The 26,222-nt window shown below is 42.5% G+C and overlaps 1 protein-coding gene across 2 annotated transcripts; it reads right to left on the bottom strand.

The window, feature by feature from the left end:
* Positions 1 to 22: 22 nt before the first annotated feature.
* Positions 23 to 15,693, bottom strand: SKP1 (S-phase kinase associated protein 1). 2 transcript variants are annotated; one of them, XM_055302256.1, is made up of 7 exons: positions 15,548 to 15,662; positions 14,740 to 14,881; positions 11,783 to 11,879; positions 6,861 to 6,934; positions 3,494 to 3,637; positions 1,614 to 1,754; positions 23 to 904 (listed from the first exon to the last, which is right to left on the bottom strand). In XM_055302256.1, the coding sequence occupies exons 3-7, from the start codon at positions 11,877 to 11,879 to the stop codon at positions 869 to 871; spliced, it is 492 nt and encodes a 163-aa protein (XP_055158231.1). In that variant the 5' UTR covers positions 14,740 to 14,881; positions 15,548 to 15,662; the 3' UTR covers positions 23 to 868. The 2 variants fall into 2 exon arrangements, with proteins under 2 accessions (XP_055158231.1, XP_055158229.1); XM_055302254.1 differs by lacking the exon at positions 14,740 to 14,881 and having other exon boundaries at positions 15,548 to 15,693.
* Between the last annotated feature and the right edge of the window lie 10,529 nt (positions 15,694 to 26,222).

Here is a 26,222-nt window from a genome sequence, read left to right as displayed (position 1 = left end):
CAAAAGCAAACCATTTACCACCTACTGTGTAACTTACTTTTTATTGAAGCTTTCATTCATGATGGATACTCCTAGGTTTTGCCATACACTTTAATGTTAAAGGTTAAATTTTTTTTACATGCAAGTAGTGTGAAGTTTCCCCCACATGGGATAACTGATGATAAAAAGATGACATACTACATGGGTTATTTGCCTTTTTTAATTGAAAAGCTAACAGACTGGCTAAATTTCCCCCAAAACCACAAACTGAGTAGTAACTGAGTCTCTAGCCAATGTATTCAAAGCTAAGGATTAAAAATGCAAAAACAAGTCTTTAGATCCAATTAAGGGAGCCCAGCTACATACAAGCTCATCAATACCAGTGGTACTCCTTGACTCCAGGAAGTTGGAAGACATCCTAATAAGCCCACTCAAAACATTTACCTCAAGTAGCCTTTTTCCAGTTTCCAACTCATGAATAAAGATAATACGTTGTTAATTCTATTTCAGAAAACTTTTTTCAACTTGTTTTATTTACAATGCCAACTTTTAAAAGGTCATTAAACTAAAGTTAACCAGACAATAAACTAGGCAGAAATCGCTTTACAAAGAGAGGGAAAGCCCAAAATGCCACCTTCTACGAGAACCCACAGTTCAGTTTATTAAGAGCAAGGAAAAAAAGAAACTTTCGATCATACTAGAAGAAACTCAGCCATAAGTTTGGAATCTGTACTCAAACTACACATGCAAGGAGGACAATATTCTGCTAAAACAACTGATTTGCTGCTGCATTTGTCTACTGTTTGTCTAATATTAACAATTATAAACAGAGCAGTGCAACTAGTATTTGGAACAATCCTTACAGTGTTACAGTGTCAGGCATAACATCTCACTTCTCTTCACACCACTGGTTCTCTTTGCGTACCTAGAAGAGACAGATATAAGGAAGTACCTTAAGCAGCTTTTCTTAAGACTACTACCCTCATGATTCATTAACAGCCTGTGAAGAGGGTTACCAAGGGACAGACGGAAAACTAGAAAAATACGAGGGTACAAGTACACTTCCTTACCCTCCTTTGCCTCCCCAGGTTTTTATTCTGCCCTGCTGAAATTATCAAAAAAGCAAAGGCAATGGGCAATTAAAGCTTCAGTCACCAGAACTGACAGCCAATTTAAATACTTCATTCACATTATTTCAGTTTGTAGCTCTGTCAATGTTCTGATCTACTCCTTCGTTTCTTCCCCCATTCACTAAGTTGCTTTCTTTCAAGTATCCTTGGCAGTACACTAGCCACAGTGCTTGCTTTTCTGAAGTCAAATATTTATGGCTTACACGTAAGCTCCAGGTGACAAAACTAGTAACTGTGAAGGAGGAAGTATCAAAGAACACCTATGGCTGCTAATTGTTCTTATGCTCATACAAGAATGGGAGCATGCAAGTATTTAAAATCACAGACAGACCAGTCTCTCAACAAGAATATTTTTATGACACAGAGGTACCTATTTTATCATCTTTCAAGTAAAGTCAAGACTCCTTGATAGAGACACATCCTCTCCAGGTACGTTCTGAGTTTTACTTTTTTTTTTTTTTTTTTTTAAAGCATGTGATTAGAAACAAGCTGTGAGCAACCTACCTGGGCTTCCTCTTCTTCAGTAAAGTCATTTTTGATATTGAAGGTCTTACGGATCTCCTCAGGAGTTTTCCCCTTGATCATATTGGCAACAGTCTTGCATGTAACATCAAGCAAACCTTTGATGTCTAAGTAGTTCGCAGCCTGGAATGTGATGGTTGTTTTCATTATATAGTTGATGTTTTCAACTAAATCCAAAGTTAGCGACTGCCAATCCATATGTAATTAAACTTAAAATGCTAGTTAATTTTGTGAAATTAAAGGGAAAATCAGATGCTTTTGTGAAATATTTTCATAAAACACTTTGTTACACCTTCTGTAATATGGAGTCCTGCTGCTGCCTTAAGCAAACCATACACCACCTCAAATGCTCAAGAATGGTCACTACTTGTGGGTGTGTGTATGTGTGTGCTCTGTGCACAGAAGCACCACATAGCAAATCTTGACAAAAATATTTAAAGAAACAGAAGCAATAACATTACATTTTACTGATCTTCTCAAAAAATGAGCTTTTAGATTCTTTGGTTTTCTTTACTATTTTCTGCTTTACAGGTTTCTGCTCTTTAATATTCTCTTCTGTGAGTTTAATTTCATCTCTGACTAGTTTAAGGTAAAAGCTTAGATCACGGATTTGACACTTTTCTTCTTTTCCAATATAGGTGTGCTATCAAGTAGTAGTCCTCTGAATACTACTTTAGCTACGTCTCACAAATTCTCTTGTGTTGAGTTTTATTTCCCTTTAGATCAAAATACTTTCCGGTGTAAAATTTCAAATTCTTGCTTCTAATTTTCTTTTTTATTTCTTCTTTGACTTGTGTTACTGTGAAGTGTTTGTTTTCAAATACTTAGGATTTTCCAGAGAGCTTTGTTACTGACTTCTAATTTGATTTCACTGCAATCAGAAAACACTATGTGTGCCTCGAGTTCTTTCAAATCTGAGACTTGCTTTTATTTCTAACATGTCTATCTTAATTTAATAGTACATACTTGAAAAAGTATTCTGCTGTCATGAGATTTAATGTTCTATAAATGTCTATCAGGTCAAGTTGGCCAGTAGTGTTATTTGAATCTTCTATATCCCTATTCATTCTATTTGTATTATCAATTAAGGAGAGACAGAAGATGGTGGGTATGTCTATCCTTTGAGTTCTACTGGTTTTTGTTTCACTTTTTGGAAATTCTGCCTTTAGACAGATAAACATTTAGGATTGTTATGTCGTCTTCACAATGGACTGATTCTTTACCATTATGCAGCAACCCTCTTTAATCCTGGTGATATTTTTAACTCGGAAATTTACTTTAACACAGTCATTGCAGTTTTCTTTTGATTACTATTTGCATAACTTATCTTCTTCCACCCTCTAAAACTAAGAGTGTCATTATAGTGGGTGTTTTGGGGGCAGTGCCTAGGTGGCTTAGTTGGTTAAGTCTTGTCTCCCTGGTTAAGTGTTGTCTGCCTTAGGCTCTGGTCATGATCCCAGCATCCTGAGATCAAGCTCCACACTGGCCTTCCTACTCAGCAGGGAGTCCGCTTCTCCCTCTCCCTCTGCTGCTCCCTCTGCTTATGCTCTCTCACTCTCCAAATAATAAATAAAATCTTCAAAAAATAAAAATAAAAAATAAAGCAGGTATTTTGGGGAGAGCATAGCTGAATTTTTTTTAATTCCAATGTGACAATCTGTACTCTGTGTTTAAATCCATTTATATTGAATGTGATTGTTAATGTGTGAATTTAAATACAGCACTGCATTTGAGTTTAGAGAATTAAAATTTAGCAACAATGAATTTAACAAGTTAAACTCTCTTAGAAGTGCAAACTAAACTCTTACAAGTCTTAGAAGTGCTGAACTAGAGATTTTTTAAAGTATGCATTAAAAACATACCAGAATAAGTTCAAAAAGTGTTCCTTGGTCAACTTTCAGGAATTCTTGGTCCCAAACAGGAATATCATCTGTCCGCTTTTCTTTGTTCTCATCATCCTCAGGAGGAGGGGGGTCATCCTTGTGGTGGGTGCACCACTGAATGACCTGTAACAAAGTTCATTTCTCTGTGGCACTACATCACGAGGTACTCATTCCACTACTGGGGCAAGGTTATTCCTACACTGGGCTAAGAACTAGACAGAAGCTAACTTGAATGGCCAAATTAGTGGCCAGGCTTGAAAAGGAAAACTGAAGCTTGAAGAATCTTCACAACCCTTGAGGCTAGAAAATCTTAGAGAACAGCAAACCATGCAGATAGATTACTATACGTGACCACATTAAAAAAGCTCCTGTGCAAAAGAGACATGAAGTCAGACAGGATAATGAATAGAAAATACGTGCAACAGGAACAACCAGCAATGGATTACCCTCTAGAATAAATCGTAAAAAAGAATACAAAGCGGGGAACCTGGCTGGATTAGTCAGTAGGGCATGTGACTCTTAATCTCAGGATGCCCATGTCAGGCATAGAGCTTACTTAATAAAAAAAAGAAAATCACTACAAAGATATGGGCTACAGATATGAACAGGCTACTCACAAAAGAAATCTGAATACTCAAAAAAGAGAAAATGCTCAGTATTATTAGATGCAAAAAAAAAAAATCAACAGTCTAGTCAGGTCCTACTTTAGAATGACTAAAGGGGGGGGAAGAATCAAGATTTTGATACTCATCACTGTCAACAGTGTGAGGATAACATGAATTCTTATACTAGAGAGTGTAAATTGGCATAACCCTTTTCAAAAGTAATCTAGCAACTACCTAATGAAGGTAAGGATACAATATCACCAAGCAATTCTAAATACCCTTCACATATGCATGAGACTACCGGGTATAAGGATACAAGAAAAGCCGACATGTTCCCTTAGTAGGAGAATAAACAGATCAAGTTTCGAATCTGGTTAGATCACAAGTATCATCATTAAGACCAAAATGAACACTGAAAGTATTACAAGTTGTAGAATCTAGGTGATAGGTAAATGGGTATTTGCTGTGTAATATCACTTTCTGTATGACTAAATTTTCTTTAGAATATATAATGCTGGAGAAATAAAGCTGAAAAAAAAAATGGCAGAGCTGAGAAATTATACTGCCAGGATGTAAAAAAAAAAAAAAAAAAAAAAAAAGGAAAGAACTAGTTTTAGAAGGATAAGCCAAGCTAGGAGTTTTAAAGAAATAAACAATGCCTTTTTTAATAATTATTCTAGTTGTATAAAAAAAAAAAACAGCTTTCAATATTTGCTTATGTAGGGATTAAAAAAAAACTCTTAAAAGAGGATGTATGAAATGAATGTTGATTATCATTACTTGAGAGGGTTTCAGGTCAGATAGAGATAAGAATGGGAGATTTTACTGTATACTTTTATGTTTTAGATCATGCAATTATTCAATACATAAGCTTAAACATTCTTAAGACTTAATAATGAAAATAGGTTAAAAAAACTTACTCTCAGAAGTGGCTCTATAATCACCCAGCCCATCAACCCTGTCCTTCTTACTAATTCTTTGCTTGTTCACTATGCTCTAGTCACCACACTTGCCTCCCTTCCTTTCCTCAAAAGGTAGAGCATGCTCTTGTCTTAGGGTCACTGCACTTGCTCTCATTGCCCAGAATTCTCTTCCCCTACATATTAATTAATGTCTTTGTTTAAAGATCAACTTCTCAGGAAGGGATTTCCCTACCACTTTTATCTTAAAAATAGCTAATTCTCCACCAACCAACCCACTTATACTCCACAGCTTTTCCATCTGACATATTTCTTACATTATATATTTCCCCCACACCTTTAGAATGTTAGTTCCTAAGGGCAGAGATTTAGTCTCTGGTTTACTGCTATATCGCCAGCACCTAAAAAATATCTGGCATTTGAATGAGTGCAAACATCAGATGCATTTTGCATTAGTATAAAATAGAATGTTAACTCCAAGACAATACCCAGAAGATAAAATATAAAGCTTCTAAACCATAGAATACTATAAATGAGGTAAAACAATGCAAAGTAATAGAAACACTATATAAACAACTCTTGTAAAAAAGCCCACTGAACTACAAAATGGATGAATCCTGAAACCATTCTGCAAAGTGAAATAAGCCCGACAAAAAAAAAAAAAAAGACAAATACTGTATAATCCCACTTATAGGAGATACCGACAACAGTCCAATTCATATAGACAGACAATAGAATAGTGGTTACAAGGGGCTGGAGGTAGGAGTATTGAGGAGTTATTGTTTAATGGGTACATAGTTTCAGTTTGTAATGATGAAAAATTTCTGGAGATGGTGAGTGGTGGTAATTGCACAGCAATACAAATGTACTTAATGCCACTGAATTGCTCACTTAAAGTGAGAGTGGTAATTTTTATGTTATGTATATTTTATAACAATTTTTTTAAGTCCATAAGAAAGATGTGCAAAGGAAAACAAAGCAGAAAATATAAATGGCCAGTAACATATGTAAAAATTGTTCATGCTTAGAGAATCACTTTTTACCCACTCGAGGGCAATTAAAAGAACTGTTAATAGCCAATCATGGTAAGATATGAAAATATATGCAGCATAGCTGCATTTCACACCAGGGTCACGAGAAAGCAGGAGATGAAACTGCATATGGGCAATGACTTCTGAAAATCTCTGAGAAAGGGGCCAAATAGAACCAACCATTCCCATCTCTAATCCTAATTTCCTCTACCTTGTAAAAACTGAGTGGTCTTTCTCCAAATAAACATCCAATTGAATAGCTGGCTCTGTTAAGGAGCCTTGTGCCCTGAAACACTAAATTTGATTCAATGTAAAGAGCCTTTTATGCTTAAATATAAGGTAAGGTGAGCAATGGGGGTACATTTGTTCTCAAGCTCCCCTTGAGGCATAGCTTCAGTAGACAATTTTTTCCTTTTTCCTAAGCACATACTATTATTATTTCAGTAATTTAAATGTGTTAATCAAAAAAAAAAAAAAAACCTACACAACCTAGGGTGCCTGAGTAGCTCAGTCAGTTGTGTCCAACTCTTGATCTCAGTTCAGGTCTTAATTTCAGGGTGGTGAGTTCAAGCCCCATATTGGGCTCTACACTGGGCATGGAGCCTACTCAAATAAATAAACTGCACAACTCAAATATTCTCAGGGCCTGTTTAAATAAATACAACAAACATTTAGAATCATAATCCATCTGTGTAATGAAGCTACCTATGTAGCAGTATAGGAAGATCATCAGGATGTTAAGTGACAAAAGAAAAGTATACATATTCAAGCACATAGTTTGTTACCTTACCTTTTTTAATATTGCTGCGTTAACATTTGGTAGAGGAACTGGGTCATCATCTCCTTCATCATCCATTCCCAAATCTAAGAAAATTATATGAAGAGTTGCCATTATTTCCTAATTCTATTGTAAGATCGACACCAACCAGACGTGTCAAACAAGTACCTTGTAAAACATTGTCTAAAAGTCCTTGAAAAGTACTTTACTAAGAAATAGTCTCTTACAAGCATTTAAAATTAGCGGTTCCTAGTAAGTGGTCCATAAACCACCTAAAACTATATAAAACTGTGTTACTAGACAAATACAGGAAAATTACATAAACAGAATCCTTAAAGAGGAAGAAAAGTAACCTAATTAAGTGAGATTGAGATGACTTTGGGGTGGGGTGGGGGGGGGAAATCAAAGCCAGACTCCTAGTCTTCCTCTTTATACCAAACTCTCTAGATGGGATGAATTTAGAAAAATAAGACTAAAAAGTATTTCAAGTAACAGAATCTCAGTCTATTAAAATCTGAAGCCCAAAGAGATACACACACACACACACACACACACACACACACACACACACACACACAAATCATGCAGCCACTGACAAACAAAAATAAGGCAAGCAGAGCCATACATACTGGGTATGATTCCAGGATTAGAGTTTTTAAAAGCCAGGTATAAGAAAATAAATGTTACTGAATAAAAATGGGTATACACTTATATATTTAAAATATTTCCAGAAGATACATATGGAATTGTTAACAGTATCATGTGTAGGATTAATAATAATAATAAAAGTTAATAATGTGGGCTGAGGGACTCTGTTTCAGTGTATACCTGTTAGTGTTATTCATCACATATTATCCATAATTGTGAATCTATACATTGTCCTGGTAAAAAGCCTAACTTTCATATTCTCAAAGTGACTGGTAAACAAAAAAAACAAAACAACAAAAAAACCCTTAAAATTAAAATCCCTGTTAAAGATTCTAAATAAGAGTGTATTTTCATGCTAAGTGGGTTTGTTTGTCCTTCAGTCTCTATTATGACTAAAAAAGAGCTGCCCAAAGTTATTTGTTAGTAAGTATGAAGATTAGAGGCCAAAGTTACTTTAGCACTATATTGGTGGTAGCAGAGTACCAGTTATGCTGACATGGCCAGCATTGAGTCAAACCATTTGAGTTCCCGGTATGTAACAGGTGTCCTAGGTAGTGGAGTGAGCAGTGAATATAGAGGATACAAAGAATTGTTGCAATTGTAGACAGAACTGCTCAAAACGTCTCAGTGACAAGAGGACACCGTAGTAAAATCCTAAAGGAGAGAAAACACCTAAGTAGAGGAAATGACAAACGCAAAGTCCTTGTGATAGGATGCTCTGGCATGTTCTAATAACACTAAAGGAATCTAGTGTTACTACAGCAGGTTTAGCAAGGGTGAAAGGAGTAGATGAGACCAGTGACGGGACCTGATGGTAACAGGGCCCCATGCATTTTGGCTACTGTATTGGGAAGAGATGGTAAAGAGTGGCAGAGAAAAGATGGAAATCTACTATGGGGCTGGCAATAATCCAAGCACAAGATGGTGACTTGTACAGGTTTACAGCTACGGAAGAAGAAATGATTCAATTCTGTATGCATTTTGATGGCAGAGGCAATGGATGGGAAATAGAATGTGAGACAGGGAAGACAAAGGTTTATGACATAAGGAACTAGATGAAACTGCCAATGGAGTTGCCAATAACTGATAGGCAGAAGGCTGTCAGAGAACTGTTATTTTGAAGGGCTGGGAATTAAGAACTCTACCTTATTGAGTCTGAGGTACCTATTAGATAACCAAGGGTAGACCAAGCAGTTAATTAAATATGCCAAGTCTAAAAATCAAAAGAAGAGATCAGAATTGTAGGTAGTTTTGGGAATTGGTGTTTAGATGGCTTACAACACTATCAGGCTAGATGAGAAGACCAAAGGAATGAAGAAGTATAAATATGATGAAGACGTCCAATGATTAAGCCAGCCGTGAGGAACTACGGGCTTTAAAGATAGGAAGACAAAAAGCTCTGAGTGAAGTGACAAGTAAAGTATCCTGGAAGTCGGATGTAGAAGAGGATGATCAAATGTTGTCAACTGGTCTAGATGAGAAATCAAAGATGATGCACTTGACAACATGGAGGTCAATGAGCTTAACAGGCAGTTTTACTGGAGTGGTAAAGATTAGAGTATATTCAAAAAGAATCCTATTTTCCTGTATAGATGGATCATTCATTTCCCTTCCTACTTTCTACCAATGTTGTTCCCTGATCCCATCTCAATCTAAAGTAAAACTGTAAAAATGAGTGTGTCAATTTTGACTAAGCCACTTTTGCTTTTCCTGTACTAGTATGAAGTATTTTTAATCTGGGGGAGAAAATGAAGTTACACTATATAAAATACTTATGTTTGGGAATTTGAGATAGTAGAGGAAACATAATACAGAAGACTAACTTGTTTAGATCCAAACATTATATGGAAGAAAGGCTTATTAAGTCATATTAAAAATAAGGACCTTACAGTTGTAAAGGATCACTTCCCTAGCATTTAAACCAAGGATGTGCAATTCCTTTCTACTTTTAGACTGAATGCACAAGTATCAATAGTCATTCCTTTAAGCTATTTAGTTTCAAAGACTTCTGAAAGACACCTGTATCCTGATACCACATCCTGGACCTGAACAAATCAGTCAACTCACATGTACACATGCCAAGATTTTCACTTCTGATTATCCTGTGATTAGGTTTTATTTTTGTTTTGTTTTGTTTTGTTTTTAAGTCACAAAAAACCCATAATCAAAAATAAGAAAACCAGTTAAGTTGCCAAATTCAATAGACGCTAATTCTGAAGAGGCTAAAATTCTATATTCTTTAAGTACAACTGGTACTTAAAGTCATTCACCTCTAATGCCCAAAGGCTATGGAAGAAAAGAATCATATAACTGTTGCTATCACTCCACTTGCTTCAGTGATCTAAAGAGGCCTGGAAAACCTTCAAGGAGCCCTACGTTCCTACATGGCAAATGCTTCTTTGAAGCAGCACAGGAAAGATTAGTGTGCCAGACACCAACTAAGATGAAATAAAGAACACTTTCATTGCCAAAGCAAGAGTTCAGGCAGCAATTTTGGTATCAGTTTCTACACCTTCTAGGTAATGCCTTACTCACCTGCCTTTAGGGACACTTGGATTGCTTTCACACTCTTTATTAGTGACCATACCATAGTTCTTCATTCAACAGGTACTTGATGAACAGTGACTGTGGGATGTACCAAGGGGTTTACAACTTAATAGAAGTGATCTATTTTTGTAAATTATCAGGATACAGGACTGTAAGTGCCATAGGAGTGGTACCAATTACCAAAAAAGAGTTACACGTTCAGCTTTTATCAGCAAACAGAAGTCACCAGCTTAGAAAACAGAAGACACACCCTCTGCAATTTAGCTTTTGCTTCTACCATACCTAATAAATGCAGTAAGTAATGCTCTAACTTACTGTGAAATCTCAAATGACCAGAGTATAGTATATGAATCTGATAATCATTCTGGTCATCTCAAAATGCCTCCCTCTTCCCTTGGTTTCCACAAATCTTACTCCACTCATCTTCCACTTCTGACTTCTACTCACCTGACACCACCTGCCTCCCGTTCCAATATGGCTGACTGCCAATCTCATTTACTCCCATAAACACTCCTATAACCCACCACACAAACTCTATGTATCTCCAGCAGTCCACCAAGACTGGACCAAGAGCCACATAGATTATTACAAAAATCTTCTTGGGGGCAGGGAGGGGTTAAGTAAACATATCTAAGAAGTCATTTTCTTTCCATTTCTCTCAAACCCATTCTTCAGATCTACCAACTACAGTATCACAATCTCATTCTATAACAATAAACCCCAAATAAAAACCTCTACTTTCCTAGAACACATCTTGTCTACTTTACCTCAGAATCATCTCCTAAAACATTCTAATTTTACTGGAGCTGAAATATCACATCACTACTGCTACCCAATGTAGTCTCTCCACAAGCTTGAAAAGTAACATCAGCCAAGACGTTCCACCAGTACCACTTGGCACACTCTACTAACGCACTAATTACATGGTGTGACGGTTTGTGTTCTTTGGTGTCCTTCTCCCCAGCTAGTTTACAAATTCAAGAGCAAAGACTATTTCTCACTCACCTTCCTTTCACTGCACTTTTCACTTAAGTATAAGCTAAATAAAAACCTTTGATATTCGAGTACTTAACATCCTTATTACTAATTTTTTTCACCAATGCTAGAAATTGATTTGTAATGTCTCCATATACTATTACTGTCCACCAACCCAGTAATAATGTTAAGAAAAGATTCATTTTTAACTAGTAAAGTTCTAAAATGTTTCAGAGCCTGTTTTCTAACCTTAATTCTTCAATGTGTCATGTATATGCTTTGCAGCAGTTTCAGGGGAATGACAAAATGGACAAAAGGAAAAACTCAGTCAAAAAAAAAAAAAAGGACATCTCAGTTTACCATCTACTCAGCTTACTTCTCTGTTGAAACAAAGGACTCTATTTAGATATCATATAGGAATGTATCTCTTTTCCAGAGCCTTTTATTTTTCTCATTAGAAACTGTGAATCCAAATTCACTCGATAATTAGGCCATTGTCTGATGCTTAGAAATCACTTCAATATTAGCTTATGATCTTATTTATTTAGTAATGAAAAAAATCCATTAATTCAGACAATGCAGAAAATATCCTCTATCAAAAAGATGCAGTTAATTCTTTAATTCAAAAAATGTAAACTTTACCCCTTCATACTCTTGAGCATTTAATGACAAATCGTGACTTGTTTAACTTCAATGTTCACAGGTTACCTCCAACTAAACATTACTTCCTTTTTCCCCTGTCCCAGGTTTTCTAATAAACTTACCTTCCAACATGGTCTTGATAGTCACAGACTGTTTGGCAATTTCAACATCAACTTCAAATATCTCTCCATCAGAACTCTGCAACTTAATTGAAGGCATCTAAAAAAAAGGTACTACACTGAATTGAAATATAAGAGATACTACTTTTTTACATTTCATCAACTAGTCTGTTGTTAAAAGACATCTAACATATTAACTATAAAATCCTAACGACCTGTAGTATATATATAATCCTGTAAAACACAGCCAGTGGTTATTCCCAGGCTAGCATAGAAGTATTGCTATCAATTTTTTCAAAGTGTAACTCCTAGGAATACAAGCTTTTAATTTTAAGGCTTGCCCTACTGAACTTATTACTGGTATAAATTTTAGAGTTACATTCTGTATTTTTAATGTAAGATATATTTAAAATAAACTATTCAGTCTGAGCCTGCATTTTGTTGTTGCTGGTGTTTTTTCTAAAGCTTTATTTATTTTGGGACGCCTGGGTGGCTCAGTTGGTTAAGCATCTGTCTTCAGCTTAGGTCATGATCCCACGGTCCTGGGGTCGAGCCCCACATCGAGCTCCCTGTTCAGTAGGATGTCTGCTTCTCCCTCTCCCTGCCGCTCCCTGTGCTGGTGCTCTGTCAAATAAATAAATAAAACCTTAAAAAAAGAGAGAGAGAGAGAGAGATTTTAAAGAGAGAGCTCTAGAGGATGCATACACACACTTATGCATGCAGGGGAGGGGCAGAGGGAGAGAATCTTAAGCAGACTCTGCTGACAGGGAGCCCCACGAAGGACTCAATCCTACCACCCTGAGATCAGGACTGGAGTCAAAATTCAGAGTCAGAGGCTTAACCAACTACGTCACCCAGCACCCATTTGCCTGCCTTTCTGCTGTCACTGAATGCTGACTACTCTCATCTGAATAGTTAATTGTCACAATAAACCTCCTGCAAAGCTGAGGGTGGTCAGTCCAAAATAAATGAAGTTACCAAGTAAGATACAAATGTTCCAATAGTGAGACTTACCAGTAAAAAATGAGTTCAGATCTGAGGAGTGTTATGAGAATATTCTTATTTTATGTTTGCATTAATGTAAAATATACAAGATAATAATATATTTAAGGACAAACAAATGTCAATCTCATCTGCTAAACTAAAAGTACTTAAATTTAACAGTCCTTTTTATCTTCCATTACTGACTGTCCAGGTGTCCAAATTTGAGTTCTCCTGCTAAAATAAAATCCTCAGAGAAATAACCTGTTACTAGCTTCAAAAATGTATTTATTACCTCAGACTAATTCTGGGTCACTGGGAAAAAGATAGCTCTTAGATAAAAATTAAGCAATTAACTACAAAGGACTTGAGTTCTAGCAAAACCAAAAAACCCCACTTCTTTAAAATGAAAAGTTCCAAGCCATCAATTTCTTATCTTCAGATTCTTAGGGGAAGTAGGAAGAGCAGCAATACCCGACTCTAAACATTACTTTACAGTCCCTTCAAATTTCAAATAAATATTTTACAGGCCCATGCTTCTCAGGTATTCATAATCCTGCAATGGCCCTATTAACTCTAGAGTGTAGAATTCGCCATTTAAAATATTTACTGCACCGGGGATCCCTGGGTGGCGCAGCTGTTTGGCGCCTGCCTTTGGCCCAGGGCGCGATCCTGGAGACCCGGGATCGAATCCCACGTCGGGCTCCCGGTGCATGGAGCCTGCTTCTCCCTCTGCCTGTGTCTCTGCCTCTCTCTCTCTCTCTCTCTCTGTATGACTATCGTAAATAAAAAAAAAATAAAAATAAAAAAATAAAAATAAAATATTTACTGCACCTATTTTAGGATCAAAGATTCCAAACCCATTAAATCAGTTAAAATATTCATTCCACTTTTCTTAGACAATTATCTCTATTACCCAAATAAGCTGTTAGAGAAAGGAAGCAAAAAAAGGTAAAGCTCTGTTTTAAAATCAGCCACTGCAATATCCTGCTCTCACTCGTCCAGGGCTGGAGAGAATCAGATTTCACTTTTCAGTTCACAAATATGTCTATTCCTCCATGTTGCTTAGTGCTTGCCAATAATGCAGTTGTCCTATTCAATGGAGAAGGGCCCAGAGCAGAGGACCCTCCCTGTGACAGTAACAAAAGATATCCCTCCCAAAACTATTTTAATGTGAATCCAATTTTTAATTACAAAACATTCTATGCTCTTTTTATATTCCATAGTACTGCAATCGGCACTTCTACAGAAAGGCAAGCTTGGCAATACAATTGATAAAATTACTTGTAAGCACAATGACCATTTCATATTGCTTTCAAGTAACTGTTGGTAAATAACCAGATCTGCTTAGTCATAGTCAAATTCCTGTATTATATTACTCTTTTTTTTTTTTTTAATTTATGATAGTCACACAGAATGAGAGAGAGAGGCAGAGACACAGGCAGAGGGAGAAGCAGGCTCCATGCAGGGAGCCCGATATAGGACTCGATCCCGGGTCTCCAGGATTGCGCCCTGGGCCAAAGGCAGGTGCCAAACCGCTGCGCCACCCAGGGATCCCTGTATTATATTACTCTTAAGGGAGTTGAGATCTTATTAAATAAGCAGGGAGGCAATGGGCTCATTTGTAATCGAATTCACTTTGTGATCCCAAACTTAATACTTCAAAGAGTCGTTTTGTTTTCGTTTTTTACTGTCACAGAGTTGGAATTCAGGACAAAACTGTAATGATGATAATGGACGAGATTCTGATTTGACATGCTTTCAAGACAATTCCTTAAGCTTCTGATCTTGAAAATCAATCACCTTCCATTACTGGCATGAAACAGATTCTATCAACAACATAAGAGAAACCTGTGTTTTCAGTGACCCGAATTGTGACACTTTTTTGAGAGCAGAATGGAGAACTCTACGTTGCTCTATGACACAGATACATTCTATCGTGACGCTCTGGTGAAAAATTCATGACCCCAGAACCCAACCTGAGATCCTTATCCAGGTGAACGTCCTATCCCCGTTAAAACTTAAAAGCAGCCTGGCTTCGAAAGAGTTAGGCCTCCTAAAAGTCACACCACGATGACGAGAACATCTGGCTATTTCAACAGTTGTTTCAGCAACTCCAAGCTGTGGCAAAATAATGGAGAGAAATATTCTGAAGCAGCAGGCGGCCTGCCGGGCAGACGTGCGGCCCAAGCAGTTCGCCGCGGCTTACTGTGGCTAGTGACGCCAGATACAAGGAAGAGAAAAGAAGATGGGAGCGAAAAAACCCAGCGCTCCCGGACTCCCCCCGCCACGCTCCTTCCGGACGCCGAGACAACAAACAGGCACGCACGCCCACGCCGGCCTAGGGTCCTCCGCCGACAGCCCCGCCGACAGCCCCGCCGCCACCCCCACCCCCACCCCCACCCCCACGCGGTCCCCGAGGCCGGCAGGCTCACGGCCAACCGAGGCCCCGGGCCGCAGCCTGGGCCTCGCGGCCGAGCTCCGCGCAGGCAGGCGGACCCTCGCCCCTTGCGAGGAGGGGCCACTCTCCGGCCCGGCTCGCACCTTCTCCCGGCCGCCCCAGCGCCCCCGAGGCGTCGTGAGGACGCGCGGCCAGGCGAGGGGCTCGCCGGCACCTCCCGGGAACAGGGTCGGCGACGGGCTGCGCTGGGCCTGAGGGAGGCCTGGCCCAGGTGCCTCCCTCCAGCCTCCCGCCTCCCGCCTCCCGCCTCGGGCGGGCCGAGGCCTCCGCCCAGCCCGCAATCCACCGCACCACCGCCCCTTCGCGTTCGGTCGGCGGCTACTCACGGTGCTCGGTCTGGAGCCGACGGCGGGCTGGAGGCTGACAAGAGCGGAGCACCCTCGCCGGCCAGAGGAGAAAGGGGGAGAACAAGGCCTCTACGGCGGCGCGGCGCGGCGTCGGCCTTATAAGGGCGGGCGCAGGCGCTGAGGACCCCGGGGCCGCGGCGTCACAGAGCCGGCGGGGCTGGCCGCCGAGATCGCCTGACGCAGGCGGAGACAGCGGGGCGGAGGGGCGGGCGCTACGGCGCGGGGGCGGGGCTTCGCTCTGACCCCCCCCCCCGCATTCCACCCCCGCCCCACCCCGCCCCACCCGCCTCACCCGCGAAGCCGCGGCTCGCGGTCCTGCAAGCAGAACCGCGGGACCGGCTGGGATGCTCCGCCGCCTGCAAGGGTCCTTCAGGCAGGGGCTGGCCTCTGCCGGGTTAAAGACTCCCGCCGTGGAAAGCCTTGAAACTGCTAGTGAGCGTGTGGGCGCCGAGGGCTGGTGTCGGGGAGGGGCTGCGCACCCCCCCCTTCAGGACGGGGAAAGGGGCCCCGGGGGAGGAATGACAGCTGGGCGTTGCGGTCACCGCTCTGAGACTCCGCTCGGTGCCTCAGTGACATCCCCGAGCCCAGCGTGCGGTAGCTCACTCTCCGGGGTAACCCGTGAGGTTGAAGTGTCGTTGCCCTCTCCCCGCTTTGGACCTCCGGACACGTGCAGACCAACGCAGCTTAGTGCTCTCCAGCTTGCGTCCTACCGTTGTTTTCCCAAGAGGCCTCCAGGCCGGAGGAGCCATTGTTGCAGAGGACCCCGAGTCTGGAAAGGAGGCCTCTCTGGAAGCAAATTCGTGTACTGAGCAGACGTGCGTGTGAGGCCGGGCAGCAGGATTCTAGGGGTGAACCAGGCAGCCTGGGAGGGTGCAGCCTGCACAGAACTCTTGCTATGGGATGTTCCCTGAAGTCTGCTGGGTCCATAGGATGAAGCTAACGCTAAAGGAAAGGGAGTTTGTGACAAAACACCCCCCCCACCCCTCCCAGCCCAGCCCCACGCCCTGCAGTCGGGCTCTGCGGGACTCTGCTGTGTTGCTGCTTGGTGAGCATTGCCACCCCTCTCGGCCGGCCGACTAAGGCGCCTGGCTCACCTAACCACCGAGCATGTGATGGGATTCCTGACGCCAGGGAGACAAAAGACACTTCCACACAGGGCCCCCTAAAGAAATCAGAGGCCTACAGCTCTTCTGGGATGGGACTGGGCAGGGAAGCCAAGCAGCTTCTTGGGTTACCAGGTCTTTGTCTACAAGCTGTGGTATCCAGTGTCTGCCAGGTGCCACAGCTGATGGCAGGGAGATGAAAGGACCTACACCTCTCATACTTTTTTTTCCACAACACAGCCCTGCCCTCTGCAGCTCAGGACTCAGGTCCCCTAGGTAAGGCCCACTGGAGCCCCTTTGCTCCCTTGCCCGTGGCATACAGGTGACACCTTGCAAACTCCTGTTAAACATCCTGAGAAGGAAGGACTGAGCAATAATAGGTCACGTCTCCAGCCTGAGGACCCAGCATGGAGTAGGTGTATGCTTTTCCAAATATGTCTGGGGACCACCCGTGTTAGAATCACCGAGAGATGCTTGTTTTTCTTTTCTTTTTATTTATTTTTTAAAGATTTTATTTATTTATTCATGAGGGGCAGAGACATAGGCAGAGAGAGAAATAGGCTCCCTGCTGGGAACTCGTGTGGGACTTGATCCCAGCACTCTGGAATCACCACCTAAGCCAAAGGCAGACACTCAACCACTGAGCCACCCAGGTGCCTGAGATGTTTGTTTTCAAAATGCAGATTTCATTTATTCATATCTGGTCTATTATATTCATAGATTATCTCAGGAAAGTTACATAAGAAATTGCCTCATGGTGAAGGGAACCAGGTGACGAGGTTTAAGGGGCTGGAGTGATTTGTTCACTTTATACCCTTTTCCACCTTTTGGATTTTGATCCATATGAATATATTACATATTCAAAAACGTTTTACTTCAAAAAATAAGTTAGCATCAAGTCAAGAAAAATGCAGATTCCTGGGTCCACTCTTGATCTAATGAATCTGATTCCCTGGTGGCAGGTTTTCCTGCCTTTTTTTAAATTTTATTTATTCATGAGAGACACCGAGAGAGAGAGAGAGAGAGAGAGAGAGAGAGAGAGAGGCAGAGACAGAAGCAGGCTCCATGCAGGGAGCCTGATGTGGGACTCAATCCCGGGACTCCAGGACCACACCCTGGGCCGAAGGCAGACACCCAACCACTGAGCCACCCAGGCATCCCGGTTTTCCTGCCTTTTAAACAAGTTTTCCAAGTGATTCTTAAGCCGAGGGTTAGTTGAGAAACCACTGTAGTAGGGTCTCAGTGATGAATTACTGCTAAGAAGGGCCCAGCAGTGTCTGTCAAAGGTGACTCATTTAGGGGCACCTGACTGGCTCAGTGGTTGAGTCTCTGCTTTTGGCTCAGGTTGTGGTCTCAGGGTACTGGGATCGAGTCCCGCATCAGGCTCCCCACAGGGAGCCTGCTTCTCCCTCTGCCTATTTCTCTGCCTCTCTCTGTGTCTCTCATGAATAATTTTTTTTAAAGGTGACTCATTTAGCCCCACACTTTCTGAATCAGCCCTCCCCTCCTTCAAACTCTCCTTCTAGGATGGACAAGGCAATTGGAGGACTGTCAGGTGCAGGCTGATGATTACTCATCCCCACTCATTTATCCATAATCACCAACCCAGGTCAGAAAGGACTGGCCCCCACAGAGTCCCCTTGCTGGGTAAGAGTGCGAGGAAATAGGGATTCCTCTAACTTCAAAGCTGGCCCTGAGAAGGCTGAGGTCCTGTCCTTACTTCAGCCACTCCACACACCATGTAATCAAAGCTCTTTGTTCTGCAGAGGAAGGAAATAAAACCAAAGAGAAGGGACATTTCCATTGTCAGAAAGCCACTGTGTGGAACAAGGTTGAGGCTCCAGTCCCAGCTATGTTGCTGCTACCACAGCCCAAATACTGAATTGTAGCTACATCCCTCAAATGCTAGGAATATTTTCTGATTTACTACTGTTTCCAGCATACTACTTGCAGAGAAGCTAAAGGGCTCACATTCAAGTCCAGGTGGGAAAATCTGCTTTTTATGGTGAATTCATTTCCAGGGATTATCTCGCTTTGTAAATCGAGTTTCATTGCTATAAAGAGTTCACAGGAGAATTCCTATGAGGACCAGTTCTCTCAGTGCATCTAAAATGGGACTTTGCTGCCCAGAATTCAGTTCACACTCCCTTTGTCAGGCACCTACCCATGGGACTAACTGAATCTGGAGGTGTGTTCCAGCCCATAGGACAGCATGTAAGCGGAGAAGTAATCCAGTTCCCAGGAGATCTCCGACCTTCTTTCTTCCTTTTTCCAAACTCTAAGCCTTCCATCTAAAAGCCAGACTACCTTATTACTCTAGAAGAGAAAGGGCTGGATGTAAAGAAAAAAGTCAAATTTTTGGATCTTGATTTGCAAAATGAACTCTTAGAATAAATGGACTCTTTAGAGCAAGAAGGTTTTTTGGAGCAAAAAGCCCAAGACGCTGAAGGACTCGAATCTTAAATGGTATAACAGCAACAGCAGTGTTAGGAAAAAGAAGGTATGATGATACCAGAACCAATTTTCCCAAAGGATAGGGGTGGGGGGAAAATTGAGGCAAAGGGAGCATTGCAGTTAACCACTGGGGTGGGTCTCTGAGAAAGGACTCCTCCCATCCTCTCTGCGCAGCGATAGAGCTTACTAACCCCAGAAAGGTTTGTGGGCTCTCAGGATGGAAAGAATCTATGCCTTGGTCTCTGAGAAAGGGCTAAAGTCTTCCATGATGAGAAAATATGGGATCAGTTAAGTAGAAATGGCAGCTGGGTGTGTTTAGGCAAGTGGGCCTGGAAGTGTGTCAGGCTCAGGCCTCATGAGTAGGGATCTCAGAGACTCTCTAAATGTGTCCTGGAGCCCTAAAACAGCATGGAAGTTGCTCAAAGAGGAGAGAGATGACCAGGAAGGGGCTTGTGAAATGTAATTAAGGGAACTCAGATGAACCTAGGTCAACTGACACTGTCCAAGCCAAAAGCCATGACACAAATGCATCCGTCTGTGGGCATAGCAGAAACCAAGGATGACAACTTACAACCAGGTGTTGCTGCCTCCCTGCAGAGTACAGGAAGATGGGTGATGGATAATGGATGATGACCAATGACCAGACAACCTCCAACCCTCTCCTCCCACTCCACGCCATGACCACATCAGCTCTGCATGATGTAGCTCTGACCCTAGATAGAAAAGGGACAAAAAGGGATCCCTGGGTGGCTTAGCGGTTTAGTGCCTGCCTTTGGCCCAGGGTGTGATGCTGGAGTCCCAGGATCGAGTCCCACATGGGGCTCCCTGCATGGAGCCTGTTTCTCCCTCTGCCTGTGTCTCTGCCTCTCTCTCTCTCTCTCTGTGTCTCTCATGAATAAATAAATAAAATCTTAAAAAAAAGGAAAAGGAACAAAAATCCTCAATTTGACCGCATGTACCCCCGAAGTGACTTAATGATCATACACTCCCTTGGCTGACTGTGCCAGGAAGTAAGCAAATTACATTTCTGCTATCAAATGGAATAGAGAGCAAGTAAGAAAACAAAAGACCTATCATTTTGGCATAGCCACGTTTTCTGATTTTAAAATTGTATATGGCCACAGGGGGACAAGGATCCTGCAGACTGGTTGCTGCCCACTTGCTGCTTACATCCTGTGTCATCGTGGGATATGTGGCCGCCTCTGTCCTTTGTAGCCTCAGTCTTCTTGTCTGTAAAATGGGGCTTACAGCACTATCTGCCTCACAGGATTTTTGTGAAAATTAATTATTTTAGTCACTAGGACGGCCAAACTTAATAGCTTGGCCATACCAGCTGTTGGCAAGGACAAAGAACAATTGCAACACATGCTGCTGGTGGGAGAGCAGATCGGTACACCAGAAAATTGGCAGTCTACTAAAATTAAACATACATATGCCCAATGGCTCAGTAATTCCAATTATGGACAAATATCCAACAGGAATACATTCTCTTGTCTACCAAAAAATATGTTTAAGAATGTTACAGTGGGACACCTGGGTGACTCAGTCAGTTAAACGGCTGCCTTCAGCTCAGGTCATTATCCTGGGGTTCTGGGATTGAGCCCCATGTCAGGCTCCCTTCTCAGCAGGGAACCTGCTTCTCTAACTCCCTCTACCCCTCTCCCTGCTTGTGCTCCCTCTCTGTCTCTGTCAAATAAATATATAAAATCTTTTAAAAAATGTTCACAGCAACTTTAACAGAAAAAGCTAGAAATAAAAAATCCACCAACTGTAAATGTAAAAATAACCTTGTATATTCACATAGTGGAAGAGTAAATGGCAATGAAAAAGAAACTACTGATCTTAACAACAGCATGGATGAATCTTACAGACATAATGTTTTTTTAAGATTTTATTATTTCATGTATTATTATTATTCAAGGCTGGAGGAGTAATGGAAGATGCTAGGGAGGAAGGTGGGAGATTGTTGCAAGGCTCCTCCGCCCAGGAAAGACTTAGCTGCCCAGAGCCCAAGTCCAACTGAGGCCTTGGCTGAGAGGGCCACTCATCAGCTTCCTTGCTTCTACTTCAGCCAGCCAGGGCACTGCCTCCCCTGGTAGGCTATAGACCCATCCCCAGGAAGTTGCTATGGAAGCTCTAGTCAGAAGTGGCATCCACACCTAAATGGAAGAAGAGAAAACTTCTTACTCTGACTCCATCAGAGACCCGTGGGTCTAGGCTGGATTGAAGGGTTATCAAACCGGAGTGGGCTTGCCCATGAAGCTGAGATGGCTTAATATGTAACTTGTCCCAGGCCACACAGCAGGGAAATGGGGCGTGGAACTGAACCAAGTTCTGATTGACTCACCACAGATGAGTCAAAGCTTTCCAGAAGAGCATGGGCTACCCTCTGTTTCAGCTCCCCCCAGTAGGAAAGTCCACAGGGATACATGGGTACCCTCTATAGGCTCAGAGTGGCTTCCCAGGGCCCCGCAAAGACAGGGACAGGGAGGGGGTTGCCCTACTTACAGTCTGGTCCTGGCCAGTCCCCAAGAGCTGATTGGCTTTGGCCAGCAGATGGTGCCAGAGGGCCAGTAGTCATTAACTGAGCCTGTCCCCTCACAGAGATGCTTCCAGAAGCTGCCTCCTCTCCTCTCCAGGACCAAGAGTCCTGTCCAGATCCCTGGTGTGACTGAGAGATTGACTTTGTGTACAGCTTGACTACATACCCACAGTGTGACTCTGGAAGTAGCTTCCAGCCCTGTAGGCCACAGCGTCCCTCTGGGAAATCAAGTTCACACACAAGTCCTGGCAACAGGGCCCAGGACAAAAGCAGGGCAATGTAGGCCACCGAGAACTGTTTTGTAGATGACAAAATCATGACAGGCATGACCTGCTCTCTCCCACTATGGGAACCAGAGGACACCAGCATCAGTGTGGCATCTGGAACCAGCACAGTGGGGCAAAACCACAAGAGGACAATCTGAGCAGTCCACAGCTCAGCCTGGCAACTGGCTACCCACAGAGCTCCAGGCCAGGCCCTGATATGCTGGACATTCCAGGAGCTAGACTTGGGGAGACATCAATGAGGGGCAGGTAAGTATGACTTTATTGAGAGAAAGAGAGAGGAGAGGCAGAGAGAGAAAATCTTAAGCAGGCTCCATGCCCAGCACAGAGCCTGATGTGGGGCTCACAATCCTGAGGTTATTATCTGGGCTGAAATTAAGAGTTGGACACTTAACCAACTGAGCCACCCAGGCATCCTGACAAGTATGACTTTAGGATGTCTCACAAACCAAGGGCTAGTCTGTGAATGCTGAATGCCTAGTTATGAAGGCCTGTTTGCCAAGGGGCCACTGAGTGGCAAGGACGTCCTCAGGAGAATCTCTTGAGTACAGGCCCAACCCATGACCTACTAACTGGCCCAGAAGGCTGCCAGTGTGTACTGTGCCAGTCAACCAGTCAAAGAATATTTACCTAGTACCCTCTCCATCTGCAATGTCATAGGCAGTGGTAAACAAGACAGAAAAGGGACTTTGGTCTTAGGGAGTTTGTCTTCTAATGGGTAAGATATATATTTTTAAAGATTTTATTTATTTGAGAGAGAAAGAACACGAGCAGGAGGAGGAACAGAGGGAGAGGAAGAAGCAGACTCCCTGGGAGGCTGATTCGGGGCTCGATACCTTAATACCCCATACCTTGACCCTGGGATCATGACCTGGGTCCAAGGTAGACAACCAACTGAGCCACCCAGGCGCCCCTAGTGGGTAAGATAAGATAAACGCACACAAATGAGAAAATGTTAAATAGGTGAATATTGTGAGGAAAATAAAGGCTGATGTAGAAAGTGAAGTTGGGGAAGGTAGGGGCAGCAGTAAGCAAAAACCTGCTGGAGAAGGCACCAGCCATGGAAAGCAGTGGGACAGCTATTCAAGGAGAGGAAGGCTCTGAGTTAAGAATGACCTTGGGGGATCCCTGGGTGGCGCAGCGGTTTAGCGCCTGCCTTTGGCCCAGGGCGCGATCCTGGAGACCCGGGATGGAGTCCCACGTCGGGCTCCCGGTGCATGGAGCCTGCTTCTCCCTCTGCCTGTGTCTCTGCCTCTCTCTCTCTCTCTGTGTGTGACTATCATAAAAAAAAAAAAAAAAAAAAAAAAAGACCTTGGTGTGTTCCAGTATCATCAGAGCTTAATGAGGCAGGGGGAGAGTGAAATGCAATACAGACAGAGGAGCAAGCAAGGACCAAAGCATGAAACTTGGCAGGGAAGACATAAGAAGGTTGGATTTTATTCTGTTTGCATTTAGCAAGCTCAGGGGTTGGAGGTAAGCAGCAAGTGGCCTGATCTGATCTTCAGTTTAGAATGCTCACTTTGTGACTGTGCATAGAATGTGGTTGGTAGGCAAAAGGGAAATAGTAAGATCTTTCAGGAGGCTTGAACCAGGGCAGGGACAGTGGAGATGAGGAGAAAGATGTACGTGGAGGTATAGCTAGTGGATTTCATGTGCATGAATGGTGGTACTATTTACTGAGTTAGGGACCACCAGGAGTTTGGGTGGAAGATCAGGAATCCAGCTTGAGATGCATGTTAGACATCTGAGTTGTGCCAAGGAGGCCATCGGATATATAACTCTGGAGCTCAAGGGAGAACATGGGTTAAGAATCTAAGTTTGGAACTCTTGAGCCTATAGATGGGATGAGATGAAATCACAGAGGTAGAAGAGAAACAGAGACCTAAGCATTGGGTGACACTAACATTTAGCAAAAGACTTGGGAAGTGGTGGTCAAAAAGGAGGAAAACAAGCATACCTAGTGTCATAGTAGACGAGGAAAGAAATTATTTCCAAGAAGTTGTTTTGGTTAATTGCCTCCAATCCAATGCTAAAAACTGGACTTTTTTTTTTTTTTTTAAGGTAGGTTTTACACCCATCATGGGGCTTGAACTTCTGACCCTGACATCAAGAGTCACATGCTTGGGGCACATGGGTGGTTAAGCATTCAATTTCTGGTTCCAGCTCAGGTCATGATCTCAGGTTGTGAGATGGAGCCCAGCATCAGGCTCTGTACTCAGTGTGGAGCCTGCTCAGGATATTCTCTCTCCATCTGCCCCCAACCTCCCACCCTTCACCCCCCACTCTCTCTTTCTAAAATAAATAGATACATCTTAAAAAAAAAAAAAAAGAGCCACATGCTGTACCAACTGAGTCCGTTAGGCGCTCCTAAAAACTGCAGTTTTTTAAAAAAATATTTATTTCAGAAAGAGGGAGTGCAGAAGTGAGGGGGGGGGGGCGGCGCGCAGGCAGAGGGAGAGAGAGAAGCAGACTCCCTGCTGAGCAGGGAGCTTGATGTTGGGCTCCATCCCAGGACCCCTAGATCATGACCTGAGCCAAAGGCAGACACTTACCACCTGAGCCACTCAGGTGCCCCCAAACTGGAATTTAATATAGTAAGAAAAATGTCTACTGTGCTTGGCAATGTAAAAATAACCTTGATAAAGTCTATTATTCAAGTGGAGCAATGTCCCGAGAAAACAGTGTAAGAGGAGATGAACAGAGAATAGCTAACAAAGGTTTGCCAAGAGGAGGAGCATAGAAAAGGCACAGACATGGGGGCTGTGAGGTCAACAGAGTTTGTTTTCAGTATTGAAGATGCTGGAGCCATGCTTGTATGCTGTTGGGAATGATCCAGGTGAGGTCAACGTTACAGATACAGCTGCACAGCTGCAGAAAGGTTAGTGGAGGTGGTGGCAGGAAGAAGAAAGTATAAGTTGGCAAGGTCATCAGAGTTCTGGAGTACAGGAGAGGGGGTGCTGGCTATTGGAGAAGAGAGAGACCATGTGAATCAGTCCTCTTGAAGCCTGAGAAGGAATCTTAGGAAGCAGAGGAAACTGTCTGGCAGTGACTGGTTACTGTGATATTTGTATAAATGAGTTCCTCCCATGAACTCAGTTATGCATTTCTCTAGTCGTGTTCTGCTGCTCAGGTGCAGGATTCAGTCTCTGGATAGCAAGTCCTAGCCTGGGCTACAAACAGGTTCCCATCCTGGAGCCTCCCTCCTGTTGCCCCTGACCTCCTGCCCTCAGCAGGTCAAAGCAAAAATCTCTGGAGATGTCATCAGGTGACTCTCAGTGTCGCTCTACAAACAACACGCTAGTTTTCTCTTTTAAAAGAAGTGATAAATAGGGGATCCCTGGGTGGCAGTGGTTTAGTGCCTGCCTTCGGCCCAGGGCATGATCCTGGAGTCCCGGGATCAAGTCCCAGGATCGAGTCCCGCACTCGGCTCCCTGCATGGAGCCTGCTTCTCCCTCTGCCTGTGTCTCTGCTTCTCTCTGTCTCTCATGAATAAATAAAATCTTTAAAAAAATAAAAATAAAAGAAGTGATAAATAGTGATCTTGTGATAGTGTCTCATACAGATTGGTGAAAAGGGGTAGCTCCTTTTCATCCTATGGGTCTCAGCTCAATGCCACTTCTTCAGAAAGCACCAGGCTCATTACCAGCCCAATCAGTGCACTGCTAAATTTAAATAAAATTCATATAAATTGAAACATTTAAAAGCCACTGTATCAATATGTATTATGCTATCAGGTAGAAAATTGTAATCCACAAACTTGGTGAGTTGTGGACAACCTGTGCAACAGCATGTTTGTGTAGGCTGTGATAAAAGGGTACCTCTTTTTACCTCCCTGCCTCATACCCTGCCTTATTTCTCTTCATAGCACATTGTCCCTATCTGACTTTTGTATTTATCTCTCAGAAATGTAACCTCCACAAGGGCAGACACTTGGTGTTGCACATCACTGTATTTATTTCCAGTGCCTAAGAACACCTGACACATAACAGCTACTCAGTAAGTAGTTGTTGAGGGCATGCTTAAATCTATTTTCTCCCATTTGCCCTTTTAAATTAGGTTGTGATATTTTAAAATATTTTAAAATTTAACTTTTTTTTTTTTTAAGATTTTATACCACCTGTACCAGCCACACCCACTCTCCCAACCATGCAATTCAGCTGGTATCAGGTAGTGGCTGACTTACCCATGGACATTTTTAAAAATATATTTTTATTTATTCATGAGAGACTCACACAGAGAGAGGCAAAGACAGGCAGAGGGAGAGGCAGGCT

The sequence above is a fragment of the Nyctereutes procyonoides genome, unplaced genomic scaffold (assembly GCF_905146905.1).
Source record: "Nyctereutes procyonoides isolate TBG_1078 unplaced genomic scaffold, NYPRO_anot_genome, whole genome shotgun sequence".
NCBI lineage: Eukaryota > Metazoa > Chordata > Mammalia > Carnivora > Canidae > Nyctereutes > Nyctereutes procyonoides.
Note: the sequence above shows the minus strand (reverse complement) of the source record. Positions and strands in the feature narration are given on the sequence as shown.

What these genes read in the sequence shown, in the direction of transcription:
- SKP1 (XM_055302254.1), bottom strand. Translation starts at nt 11,879, where the DNA reads ATGCCTTCAATTAAGTTGCAGAGTTCTGATGGAGAGATATTTGAAGTT. An exon ending in TATCAAGACCATGTTGGAAG is followed by an intron (nt 6,935 to 11,782) that starts GTAAGTTTATTA and finishes TAATTTTCTTAG; the next exon opens with ATTTGGGAATGGATGATGAA. An exon ending in ACGCAGCAATATTAAAAAAG is followed by an intron (nt 3,638 to 6,860) that starts GTAAGGTAACAA and finishes ACTTTGTTACAG; the next exon opens with GTCATTCAGTGGTGCACCCA.